The sequence below is a fragment of the Rhinopithecus bieti genome, unplaced genomic scaffold, assembly GCF_001698545.2.
Source record: "Rhinopithecus bieti isolate Rb0 unplaced genomic scaffold, ASM169854v2 scaffold_33652, whole genome shotgun sequence".
Taxonomy (NCBI): domain Eukaryota; kingdom Metazoa; phylum Chordata; class Mammalia; order Primates; family Cercopithecidae; genus Rhinopithecus; species Rhinopithecus bieti.
Window position 1 is genome coordinate 3,914,688 of NW_016814761.1, and position 12,326 is coordinate 3,927,013.

Below are 12,326 nucleotides of genomic sequence, written 5' to 3' on the forward strand. Positions count from 1 at the left end.
GCGGCCACTTGCGAGAAGCGCCAGTCCTGGCTGGGCTCCTTTCACGTCAGCTGTCTTCTCGAATCCGCACAGCCCCAGTTCAGAGATGTTGCGCAGCTTGCAGAGGCTGCGGCTAAGACTGGGGCCCCCGGCCTAGAGAGATCCCAGGCCTTAGGCACGGGCCAGGGACCTAACTGAGAACAGCGGCAAGGACCTGTTGCCCCTTATCCATGTCCCCGTACTGGCTCAGGGGAAGGCTGCCCACAACCCACAGCCCCTGGACAGCTTCCTGTCATGCCACCCTTGTTATTTCTAAGACCCGAGACTGTAAAACAAACACTTTAGAAGCCAAGTCTTTTGGGCCGGGCGCGGTGGCTCAAGTCTGTAATCCCAGCACTTTTGGAGGCCAAGACGGGTGGATCACCTGACATCAGGAGTTCGAGACCAGCCTGGCTGACATGGTGAAACCCCCGTCCCTGGTGGTGGGCACCTGTAATCCCAGCTACTCAGGAGGCTGAGGCGGGAGAATCACTTGAATACGGGAGGCAGAGGTTGCAGTTGCAGTGAGCTGAGATTGCACCATTGCACTCCAGCCTGGGCAAAAAGCACAAAATTCCATCTCAAAAAAAAAAAAACAACAACAAACCACGTCTTTTGGATGGAAGGCTGCCTGGCCTATCCCTCCTGGCTCAGCAAGTTCCCCAGCCAGAAGAGCACCTCTGTCACACCTCTGGGCTCTTCCTTGCACTGCAACACTGTCAGCTCCATGTCAGGCACCGTGACAGATACTGGGGAGACAGCCCTCCTGGCCCATGATCTAGCTGGAGAGACAGACACAGGAAACAAAATCCCACAAACAGAATCCCTTAAACGAAAATGTAATTAAAAACTGAATAATGAGGCCGGGCGCGGTGGCTCAAGCCTGTAATCCCAGCACTTTGGGAGGCCGAGATGGGCGGATCACGAGGTTAGGAGATCGAGACCATCCTGGCGAACACGGTGAAACCCCGTCTCTACTAAAAAATACAAAACTAGCCGGGCGAGGTGGCGGGCGCCTGTAGTCCCAGCTACTCGGGAGGCTGAGGCAGGAGAATGGTGTAAACCTGGGAGGCGGAGCTTGCAGTGAGCTGAGATCCGGCCACTACACTCCAGCCTGGGCGACAGAGCGAGACTCCATCTCAAAAAAAAACAAAAACAAAAACAAAAAACTGAATAATGAGTTCCATGCAACGTATTTTTTTGAGACAGGGTCTTGCCCTGTCACTCAGGCTGGAGTGCAATCATAGCTCACTGCTGCCTCAACCTCACAGTCTCAAGTGATCCTCCTACCTCAGCCTCCCCAGTGGCTAATTTTTTGTAGAGATGGGATCGCATTTTGTTGCCCAGGTTGGTCTCCAATTTCTGGCCTCAAACAATCCTCTCACCTCGGCCTCCCAAAGTGCTGGGATTACAGGCACGAACCACTGCACCCAGCCCATGGAACATCTAAAAAAGGAACCTCACTCAGCCCAGGGCATAGGGCAGGCATCTTGAGGTTGACTGGAGCTGAAATATAGTGGCTGAGTGGTTAATAAGGTGAAGGGAAGGGAGGAGGTGGAGGATGCCGGTCTGGGCTGTGCGGAGGTCCTGTGGCACATTGCAGAAGCAGAAAGCAAGCCCGGGTTATCAGTGCAGAAGGACTTGAGTCTTTTTCCTATAGACATATCCACTGAAAGTTACAGCAGAAGAGGAACGTAATTTGATTGAGTCTCCCTGAGCAATTCCTTCTGAGCCGTTGAGGACAGGACCTCTGGTTCACCATTCAGCACCAGCTGAAGGAATGTTTGGCAAAAACGAAATAGGGAAACTGGATAAAAACCTCACCTTTCGAAAGAAAGAAAAGTCTGTAGCAGCTAATCTGAAGCAACACATTTTATTTTGTTTCAAATCCACACAGCAAGGAAAGCGGGGCTACCGAGGTGGCACTGATTGGAACAAAGAGAAAACTGTGGTCTCTGATTAAGACATGGAGTCTGCAAACAGGTGCCCAAAACCTTGCCCTCTCTGTAACATGAGATCAATCAATGCTGGCTGGAGGGATGTTAAAGTGCTTGGTGGAGACTGGTCCCCTCAGTGTGCTAAACACGGCCCTGATAGCTTCTCCATACAGGTAATTCACCAGTAAAACCCATCCCTCACAGAGGAGAGCCTTGGCCCAAGTCTGGACCAATGACCAGGTCTCCTTAACTGCCCATCTCTGGGCTATAATCCTGGGCCCAGGACATCGCTAAACCTCTCTCCTTGCCAGGGAAATGTGAGGCTGGGGCCTCCCATAGAGACCAGTGGTTGGTCGAGGAAGGGGATGGCTCCAGCACAGATGGCTGTAAAGCAGAGTCCCAGCTTCCCACTCACACTCAACATAAAGAAGTCCCAAAGGGCAGTTCCTTCTATCTTTTGTGACAGGATAGCTCACTTAACTTGCAAGGAAGTTACCAGGTTCCAAGCCAAGCCCCTGTCCTCGCTGGAGGGTTGGAGGTGGGGAACACGAGGCCTGGGCCTCTGGGAGGCTGGCTTCTCACTCCCCAAGTTTGCCTCCCTTCTTTCTGCTCTGGTGGGGCTGCCCACTTCCTTCCAAGACTCAGAAATCTGTGACTTTCAAGGCACTGAACAGTTCTGTCCCACTCCCAGACGGGGAGAGGGCAGCCCCCAGGCTCATGACGCGGCTTCTGCTTCAATAAGAGAAGTTCATGCAAAATGAACTTGTTCTATAACTGAGTTCAGTAGATTCATGTTTGTCAAGTTTGCTTACAAAGAGGGCTACCTGGGTTTGTCGGTCCCTGGCAGGACCACTGCCTCACACTAGAGTCGCTTCCCTGGGTCTCCCATGGCCCACTGAGGCCAAGTGCCCCTGGCAGGGCCCACATCAGGTCCACCTTTCGACAGTTCTGCTGTGACTGACCCCATTCCCAGTGGGGCTGGCCTGGTGAGGCAAGGTGGCCCCTGACAGCCATGGTCAGTGCCATGCTAAGGGGAATGTCAACATCGGACAGCCTCCCTCCCAAGGCAGCCACCAAACCACATGTGGTCGAGTTGGGGAGAGCCCTGGTCACCCCTCTAAGCCTGCAGCTCACTGCTGGCCCCTCCCTATCAAATGGCTAAAGGAGATGAGCTGGGGGTGGGGGTGCCCTGATGATTCCTAGGGAGAAGGGGTGAGCCTGTGCATCCCTTCGGAGAAAGTGGGAGTCACAGCCCTGAGGTTTTGAGTGGAGATAGCATGGAGATTCTTGGTCCTATCTGCTGTGGGCATCCCTTTCTGCACACAGGAGTCCACCCGTGCGTGAGCGCTGGGTACAGCTCTCTGTCCCTCCTGCCCTCTCTGCACCTTCCCACCCCTCCTTCGCTCTCAGATACATGTGAGAAACAGCCCTGCTCTGTCAGCCCAGATGGGGTCATCCCCAGCCTCCTGCCCACAAGCTCCACAGAGTCATCTCTGCTCTCACAGACACAGCGGCTCACTCCAGGTCTTTGCCCAGAGTGAAAACTCACTCCTGCCTCCCCAAACCCCTCTCCCTCACTCGTCTCATGAGCTTTCTGGAGACTCCCAGTCAGGGCCCCAAGGCCTGGCCTCCTTAGGAGAGGGCCGCAACTCCGCCGTGAACAAGCTGCTGTCCCAGGAGTAAAGCGGAAGCCCAGAAGTCCCAAAGCATCCGAAGCCACCCAGCAGGTCATCCAAAGCCACCCAATGGGTTACCTAAAGCCTGCAACTCCACCTGCCCTCCTGGAATCTCAGTGGCCCACATGTTCTGCGAAAAGCCATTGGCGATACCCAACCTCAGGGCTCCCCTCCCACGGACAGTGAGGTGATGGAAGACTGCTCCAAGGGCAGGGTGACTGGATGGAACTGGCGACCAGAGGGGTGCAGGAAGGGCGGAGACACTGCCGGGGCCCAGGAGCCGGGATTAGGCGGGGCCTGTGGGACCTGGGCCCTACCTCTTAGCCCAGGCCCTGCAGCTCTGCCTCGGACTTGGCATGGCTGAGGGGCCGGAGAGTCCGGGGCAGCCTGCCCGGGGGCCCACAGTCCTGCTCCTCGTAGGTAGGGTTCAGGCGGCCCATGTCGAGGGGACAGAAGAGGCTGCGTTCAGTAACCGCGTGGTTCTCCACCAGAGCCTCCAGGCTGGGGAACTCTGCTGGCAGGTGCTAGGGGAGGAAGGGCCTTCAGCTCCAGTCCCCTTCCCCAGGGCTCATGCCAGGCACCAGCCACCTCCTCCCACAGGAACCTGCCCATTTTAGAGAGCAGGGGACGAAGCCCAGAGACTTCACATGTGCTATCGTGGCAAGGCCAAGCACCACTCCCTCTCTCTTCCCAGCCTGGGTAGGACTGAGATGTTTAGCTTGGAAGTAAGGGCACACATGTGAAAAGCCCCCCCACCCCCTCCCATCCCTAGAAACTGGGGGGCAGGACAAGACGTCACACTGGAGACTCAGAGGCTGTTGAGCTTAGGCAAGCCCCTGCCCTCGCTGAGTCAGTTTCCTCCTCTGCTAATTTGGGCTAGGGTGTGGGAAAGCCAGGATTCCTGTAGAAATGTTAGACATGACCCCAGCTCAAGACTCTTATTAGAGGTACCCTTCGAAGCCCCCTCCGGAGAGAAGGGCCCTCAGTGACCAGGCACCTCCCTTCCCCTCCAAGAGCCTTCAGGTCAGAGCAGAGCAGAGCCAGCAGAGGTGGGGCCAAGTGGGCCAGCTGGGGGCCAGGCCAGCAGGGCCAATGAGGAAGGAGCAGGACAGTAGAGGCAGGATGGAATTGGACAAGGAATGACACCAGGGAGAGACAATGGGAGACAGGGATGGCAGTGAGGTGCATTCAGGACCTCAGCAGTTAGAAAAGGGAGGGCACCAAGGACCAGGGATAGAGCCAATGATGCGGCGGGGCCCAGGCCCCTCTGGCCGCTGCACTCTTACCTCCAGGCAGTAGCGGCCCAGGTGATTCCGGAAGACCTGGTGGGGCACCACGCCGCACTGTGTGTGCACAGACAGACACCACTGGCCGCTGGCACCCAGCTCAGGCCACAGCAGGAAGGCCCCAAGCACGTCTCTCCGCAACAGGGCCAGGGCACAGGGCCTAGGGGCACAGAGGGGAGAGGGTAAAGGCTGGACTGCTCTCCTGGGCAATGGTCATGACAACCCCAGCAGCATCGAGGCAGCCTGCGGATTAAATGCCCTTAAACACACTGTGCATTGCCTGGGCTTGGTGGCTTATGCCTGTAATCCCAGCACTTTGGGAGGCCCAGGCAGGAGGATCCCATAAGCCCAGGAGTTCAAGGCTGCAGTGAGCCATGACCATGCTACTGCACTTCAGCCCAGGTGACAGAATGAGACCCTGTCTCTAAAGTGAAATTTAAAAACAAAAAAAAACCAGCAAAAACCCAACATGGGGCCTGACTCAGAGTCAGGCTCAACAGAAAGAAGTTTTTAGAAGCTTAGGTTTCTCCAGGGTCTGTAATTGTTGGCAACGTCAAGACTTTCTCAGGAAAGAGGCTTAAAGAGCTGACACTTAGGGGCCTCGCCCTGTGCAGGCCAGGTGCTGAGGGTTCTACCCGAATTACCTCATTTGATCCTCTCCACAGCCTTAAGATGAAGCTCCTTTCATTAACCCCATTTTACATTAGAGAAAATGGAGGCCCAGGGTGGTGAAGTCCCAGGCCTGAGGTCACCAAGGCTGGCAGCGCTCTGCCCGTGCACAGGAGTGTGTGCCTCAGGGGCCTGGGAAGCCCGTATTTCTCTGCCCACTCCAAGGGACTGGGCATTGGGCCAGGCCAGGCCTTTCCTACCTGGAGATGCCAGCAAAGGCCCAGATGTTCTCCGTCAGGCTGCCCTCGCTCTCCACCAGGCACAAGTGGCCACCAGGACCCCGGGGCCATGCCTCCCATGCGGTAGGAACTGTGGAGACCATCCAGGAGTCAGGAGGAGAGTGACCAAGCCCTCCCATTCCCTACAGCTGCAGGCCTCATCACCCATCACCTCTCTGCCCTGCTCAGCAGACACATCCGCACACAGGCCTTCCACCCGCCAGTTTTGGTCCATATGCAGCTATACGCAGTCCCCTGTGCACGGACCCGGATGCAGGCAAACACACACAATGCACAGGCATCACTTGGAGGTGTGGCCACAGCCTTGCAGGAATGGGCACTCACGCCCACCTCTGGCTGGTCCAGGAGCGCACAGGCACGTGTCCCAGGTACACACAGGGCAGGCATGCTCCCACCACTCACAGGCCTCCCGAGCCGACAGCTGCAGCTGGGTCTCGTAGGTGCAGCCGCGGTAGGCCCCCGAGCGGATCACCTTGCTGCGAATGGCCTTCTTGCGCACCAGCGTGGGCGAGCAGTAGGGATTCCCCAGGCGGGCATGGCGGGCGCGGCCTTCCGACTCTGGCAGCTCCTTCTAGGGCACCAAGAGGGGCCCCCAGGCAGGCAGACTCAGGTCCAGCCATGTCAGGCCAAGTGAAGCACCTGCCCCCGACATGGCCCCAAACCCATACCCAGTTCCCTTGTCTACTGCCCACTCCTTGGCTGGGGTGCTGCGTACCCCACTGCCCACCAGCCCCTCTGCTGGCAGCCGCCGGAAGGAGACCAATGCATGGACGTTCTGAGAGAGTTGATCACGGCCGAAGGGCTCCCGCACCAGGCCCCCAGGGGGGCCCCCAGAGCTGGACAGTGACTTTAGGGGCACCTCCCCTGTGGGTCCTGGGCAGGGCTCTGGCAGTGCCCGCTCCTCAGGGTGCTGCAAGAGGTAAGCCAGCTGGAAAGAGCGGCACAGGAGCAGGTGCAGGATCTGGACCTGGGAGGGAGGGAGAGAGGTGGGCTCAGTTGGAGGAGGTCTCCGTCTCCCTGGGCCTCAGCCCACCCACCGTGGGTGCATGCAGCCCCTTGGCTTCGGAGGCTCTTCCCATTCTTCCTGGGAAAGTTCCTACTTACCCTTCAAAACCTCACCACCATGCAGGCTTCCTTACCAGCTTCCTTATTTATTTAACAAACACTGAGGACCTTCTGTGGTCCAGGTATCACGCATGGAGCAGAGAATGGAAGCATGAGCTCACGCACTCCTGCCCCCAGGCTTACCACCCCCGCCCTGCACGCCACGTCAGCACCCTCTTCCAGGAAGGACCAAGAGCCCAGGCCCTGAAGTCAGAACTTGGGTTCCAATCCTGGCTCTGTCACATAGGAGCGGCTGTGGGACCCTGGGTAGAGCATGGCACCTCTCTGTGCCTCGGTTTCCCACCTCCCTGTGCCCCTTTGAGGAGTCAGTGAAATGGAGCACAGGAAATTCCCAGCACAGGCCCAGTGCTTTTTGGGAGCAGCGCATCCCACCCACCACACACACCATCCAGACCCAACGTGTCAGACCCGTGAGCATCAGATCAAGGACCATGACTCAGCCACCTGTCACCCCAGTATCCAGCACAGGGCCTGGATATACAGGATGACAGTAAATGGTTGCTGGCCAGAACCAAACTCAGAGCCTGTCTGCCAAACGCCTAGCTGCTGAGGCTCTGTTGTTCACGACAGCCAGCCTGGCTTTGACTTTCTGATCCACCTGCCCACCCCGACTGCTCTGGGCCAAGCACTGTCTCAAGACCTGGACCCAGACTCTACTCTCAAAGAACTCAAGTGCCTGTAATTAGGACAGACGATGGTAGCGTGCGGTTCATGTCACAGGACCCCAGAGAGAGGGGCCATCCGGAGGAGTCAAGGCGGGGTTCAGACATGTGGGCTGAGCCCTGAAGAGTGAGTGGAATGTGCCAGGATGAGAAGGGGAGGGGGATGCCAGACAGAATGGCATGAGCGAAGGCCTAGTGCTGTGACTCTCTACTCTCTAAGCACGTGGCCAGGTTCCCGCCCCGGGCCCTAGGGAATGCTGAGGCCACTGACTTGCTTTGTGGTATCCTCAGTGGAAAGAGCCACAGAAAGAGGCAAGGGGTGCATGCCTGGAGGGGGATCAGGCCGCCCTGACAAAGCCCTCAAGGAACCTGCCCTGATGCCCAGCACACAGTCCCTCTGGCCTCCATGGTGGTCCCCTGCCTCGAGCCCCAGATACCTCTCCTGGCTGGCTGCCCACAAAGAGGTGGCAGAAGAGCTTGCTGGCTGGGCTCCGTGGGTTTCGAGCCACGAAGGCAAACTGGCAGTCGGCAGGGCACCAGGTGGAGTAGAGGATGCGCCTCAGGGCATGCGCCATCAGAAGCACCTGGCAAGGCAGCAGCGTGAGGCCCCCATCAGACCCACCGGGCAGCCCCACCCCTGCTCGCCAGCCTGCAGGGGTGAAGAAACCCTCCCTCCTTCCATCCCGCCCGGTCTCAAGCTCTCATCCTTCACATGGGCCCTGGGCTCAAGATCGCCACCCCCATGTGATGCTCGGCCTGCCGGGGCCCAGAGAACGGGAGTGACGGCAGGCACTGGGGTGACATGCCTGGCCCCTGGAGGCAGGTGACTGGGGTGCGAATCCTGGCTCTGCCACTCATTTGTGTGACTCAGGCAGGTGAGGGCAGTCCTCTGAGCGCCTGTGGTGACGCATCAGGTAGGGAGATACCAGCACCTCTCGACAGGGCTGTTGCTGGGGATCAGTGGGAGCTCATGTGAGTGGCACAGGACCTGACCCCAGAGGCCCGCAATGCCCAGCTCTGGGGACACCAGGTGTGCCTCAGTGGTAGGTGACTGATGCCCGCAGCTGTGAGGTGCAGTCTGGCGCGCAGTTAGTACCCGCCCCACGCTGGCTCAGCAGGAGGACGAGCCTGCAGCAGGGCAGGGAGGAGGAGCAGTGGCCAGGAGCAGCCCTACTGCACCTGGGTGAAGCTGCCCATGGCCCACCAGCCAGGGCGGGGCAGGGAAGCTGTGAGAGCCTCAGTGGGCTGGATGATCCTGATGCTCAGGCGGGGAGGTGGCCCTGGAGGGATTCTGGAAGCCCAGGGGTGGGAAGCTGTTGCCCGAGCCAGCCCTGGGAGGAGGCGGCCCTTGGTGCAAGTCCAAAGGCACAGAGCAGGTAGGCTGGTGCGCCAGGGGACCCCAGGGGAAGCAAGGGGCCGAGCTGAAGCCAGGACCTAGGTGGAGAGCGCATCCTGAGGCTGGAGACACCTGTACCCATCCAGTCCTCACCTGCACCCACAGGGGTTCCTACCTCACCCTCCCCGCTGTAGATCTTGAGACCCTGAAGGCTGAATTTCAGGATGACGGCCCGGCGTCGGGGACAGCCCTGGGTGGAAAATAGTAGTGGGGACAGGCACCACCTCCCAGACCCTGCCTTGGCTTGCCCAGCCTCAGTACCATCCACCAAAGGCTGGTTAGCCCACTCCACCACCCCTGGCACGGGGTGGGGCCCTGGCTGGTGGAACCCCTGGCGCTGGGGAAGTGTGGATGGCTCCTGGCAGATGACCCCGAGCTAGGGCCACCACTGGCCAGGCTATGACTGTCACCCACATCTCCCTCTGTGGTTTCCAGCTGTGGGGCCCAGGTCGCAGTAGCCCAGGGCATAAGGGATGGGGCCTCTGGAGCCTGGGTGTGTGTCCTGACCAGCCCACCACAAACACTGCCTGTGTCCTGCCCCTCTCTAACTGTGGGGAGGGTGGAGCTGGTCTCGGGGTTTATCTGGTCTTCAAGGCTGTGACTTTCATTAGGGAAGTGCCCTCCCAGGCTACCCACCTTCAGCGCCCACAGCTGCTGCTGCACCAGCCACACGCTCTCCTGGGTGTCCAGGTCGTCCACAGGGAAGGAGCCCACGTACTGCTCGGCGGTGGGGCGAAGGGAGTACGTCAGGGAGTCAGGTCCATGGCTCCTAACCCCATCCTCCAAATTCCCCCCAAACACACATCTGCTCTGCCAGGCAGGCTGTGGACAGACAGAGCTCGATTCTCGGAGCCCAGGCTCTGCTGCTTTCCCGGCAGGTGACCTTGGTCAGGTCACTGAAGCTCTCCGAAGTCCCAGTCCCTCATCAGGGCACACACACACTCCCCAGCCCAAGTCAGGGAAGAGAGAGGTAGAAATAGGTCCTAGACCCACAGCACTTCCCAACCACCAGCGCCTGCTACCTGAGGGCCACCCACCAGAGCACACCTGGACAGGGCGTCCCCACCCACCTGGGCAAACTTGGTGATGCACCTGGGCCGGTGAGGGGCCAGCCCGCAGTCAGAGGCCCTGCGGCCCCAGCCCCTGCCTTCTGCATGGCCCTCGGGGTGCCTGGCTTCTAGCTCCACGGGAGGGGAGGCTGCAAAGGGCAGAGGGAGAAGGGCTGCTTTTGAGACAGGCAAGCCACAGAGTGCCCCTGACAGGCCATTCATTCACTGGCTTCCTAAGCAGCTGCTATGTGTGCAGCAATGCTGGGCAATGCCCTGGGCACTGGGGAGCCAGCCCCAAAGAAAATGATGACATCTCTGACTGCCCTCAAGGAGCTTACATTGTTGCTGGGGGGAAAGACATTGAACTAAACAGTAAGATAGATCACACGTGAGATGCGGATGGAGCGAGGAGGAGAATAGGAAACGTCAGCTTAGAGGCAGGGCTGATTGTTGCCGGGAAGCCCTCACTGAGGAGGGGAGGTTTGGTTCAAGATCTGAAGGGTGTGGCGGTACATGCCCAGGGTCACTCACTCATTCACTCAGCAAGCTCTGAGGATTGTGGTGCTCCAGGCTGGGGCCTCCCCAGGGGTGGAAGTCAAGGGACAGACCTGTAACCAGCTTTCACAAAGTGCCCGAGGGAAGGGAGGGCCACCTGAGAGGGCGCCATCAAAGAGAAAGGCAGTGACAGCAGCAGAAACAGACTGCAAAGACACAAAGGCAGGCAGGCAGGCAGCGGGGCCCGCAGGCCGACCTCGGCAAGACCAGAACAGCAGGCTGGATCCAGTTTGGGATCAGCCTTAGATGCCAGGCTCGGGAATTCAGACCCCACCCTGTAGGTAGTGGGAGCTATAGCAGGTTCTAGGGCAGGAGCTCTGTAGTTCATGAAGGTGGCTACAAGCTGGATGGCCAGAGCTGATGAGGCCAGGGACCTGCTGCAGGAGACCATGCCTCACTCAGCCCAAACGGACCCCAGCCCCTTCCTGAATCCCCAGTCCCTTGCAGATCATGAAAACCAGAACTCAGCCAGACAGTGCGCTGACGCAGACAGGATGTGGGGAAGGAGGACAACTGCCCTGGGGCTAAGGACCACCCCCCCCCGGAACTGCCCAGCCCAGCCAGGCTCTGGTCTTTCCTGGGACCCCTCTCCCACATCCAGTCGTGGAAGAGGAGTGGACCCCCCCTTAGGCGACTGTCCTCAAGGGCAGGGAGCACACTATTTCCCATGGGAGCCCAGGACACAGCTGGTGCTCAATTAATGTGGAATTAACACATCATAGCCCCATGATTCCAAGAAAGAACGGCTGAATGCCTCTGGCGAGGTCCCCAGGACTCAGCTCCCTCGGTCTCTGCTGGGACCAATGAGAAAGCCACCTCTGTGTCCCATCCTGGCTGGCTTCTCTCACCAGCCTGCTTGTCATCACTGACTTGGGATCAGAGTCCTGGGTCCAAATCCTGTGTGACTTTCGGCCAGCTGCCTCAACCCTCTGAGCCTCCCCTTCCTCATCTGCAAACCTGGGATCATGTGAGAAGGAGATGGGGACAAGAATGGAGGAGCAGGCGCCCAGCCCGACATCAGCCAGGCTTGGATCCAAAGCTCAACAAAGCCTGCTGCTTAGGAGGGAGCTTGGGAGGACAGCGGGGTCTGACCACTTCCGCTTTCCTCCTTGTCCTTGGCCACCCTGACAGGCGCCCACCCAGGGTGGGAGGGCCAGGCAGGGGAGGCCTACCTGGGGCTCAGATTCCCACCACAGAGAGCAGGTATCCAACAGAGCCCTGGGCAGCAAGGACGGGTCTGGGGTGTGCTCTCGCTCAAGGAGGAGGGCTGGGGTGCTTTGGAACTGACTCTGTTAGCACCAAGAGCCCAGGAAGGGACCCTGTTTCTGCCCGCCCATGACCTTTAACCCCAAGCTCAGGCCAGGGTGGAGGTGCCTGCACCTATCCACTTTCAGTGAGCAGCCAGGAGCCAGGAAAAAAAACGCTGCAACTGTACTGTCCCCTGGAGTCTTCCTGGCGCCCCTCCTACCCTGGCTGCCCTCCTGCTTTTCTGGGCTATTGCACCCTGATCATTTTCATGTCATATCCTTTACCTACTATACCTTTTATGTTTAAATAAAGCAAAGTTAGATGTGCAACTGGCACTAAAGCCATGTGACATCATTTCCAGGTAAGGAGGTGGCGGGGCGGGGGGCTTCCAGTGACATCATTTCCAGGTAAGGAGGTGGCAGGGCGGGGGGCTTCCAGTGACATCATTTCCAGGTAAGGAGGTGGC

General features: G+C 58.7%; 1 protein-coding gene across 1 annotated transcript in view; it reads right to left on the bottom strand.

Annotated features, from left to right (window-relative positions):
* Positions 1–1,877: 1,877 nt before the first annotated feature.
* SH2D5 (SH2 domain containing 5) overlaps positions 1,878–12,326 on the bottom strand; it is a 13,733-nt gene continuing 3,284 nt past the window's right edge. The window contains 10 exon segments of the mRNA XM_017852160.1: positions 1,878–4,155; positions 4,918–5,077; positions 5,787–5,895; positions 6,228–6,396; positions 6,541–6,792; positions 8,050–8,196; positions 9,124–9,198; positions 9,645–9,725; positions 10,079–10,146; positions 10,149–10,206. Of these exon segments, the coding sequence (XP_017707649.1) occupies positions 3,952–4,155; positions 4,918–5,077; positions 5,787–5,895; positions 6,228–6,396; positions 6,541–6,792; positions 8,050–8,196; positions 9,124–9,198; positions 9,645–9,725; positions 10,079–10,146; positions 10,149–10,164 (1,281 nt within the window). The 5' untranslated portion in view covers positions 10,165–10,206 and the 3' untranslated portion in view covers positions 1,878–3,951.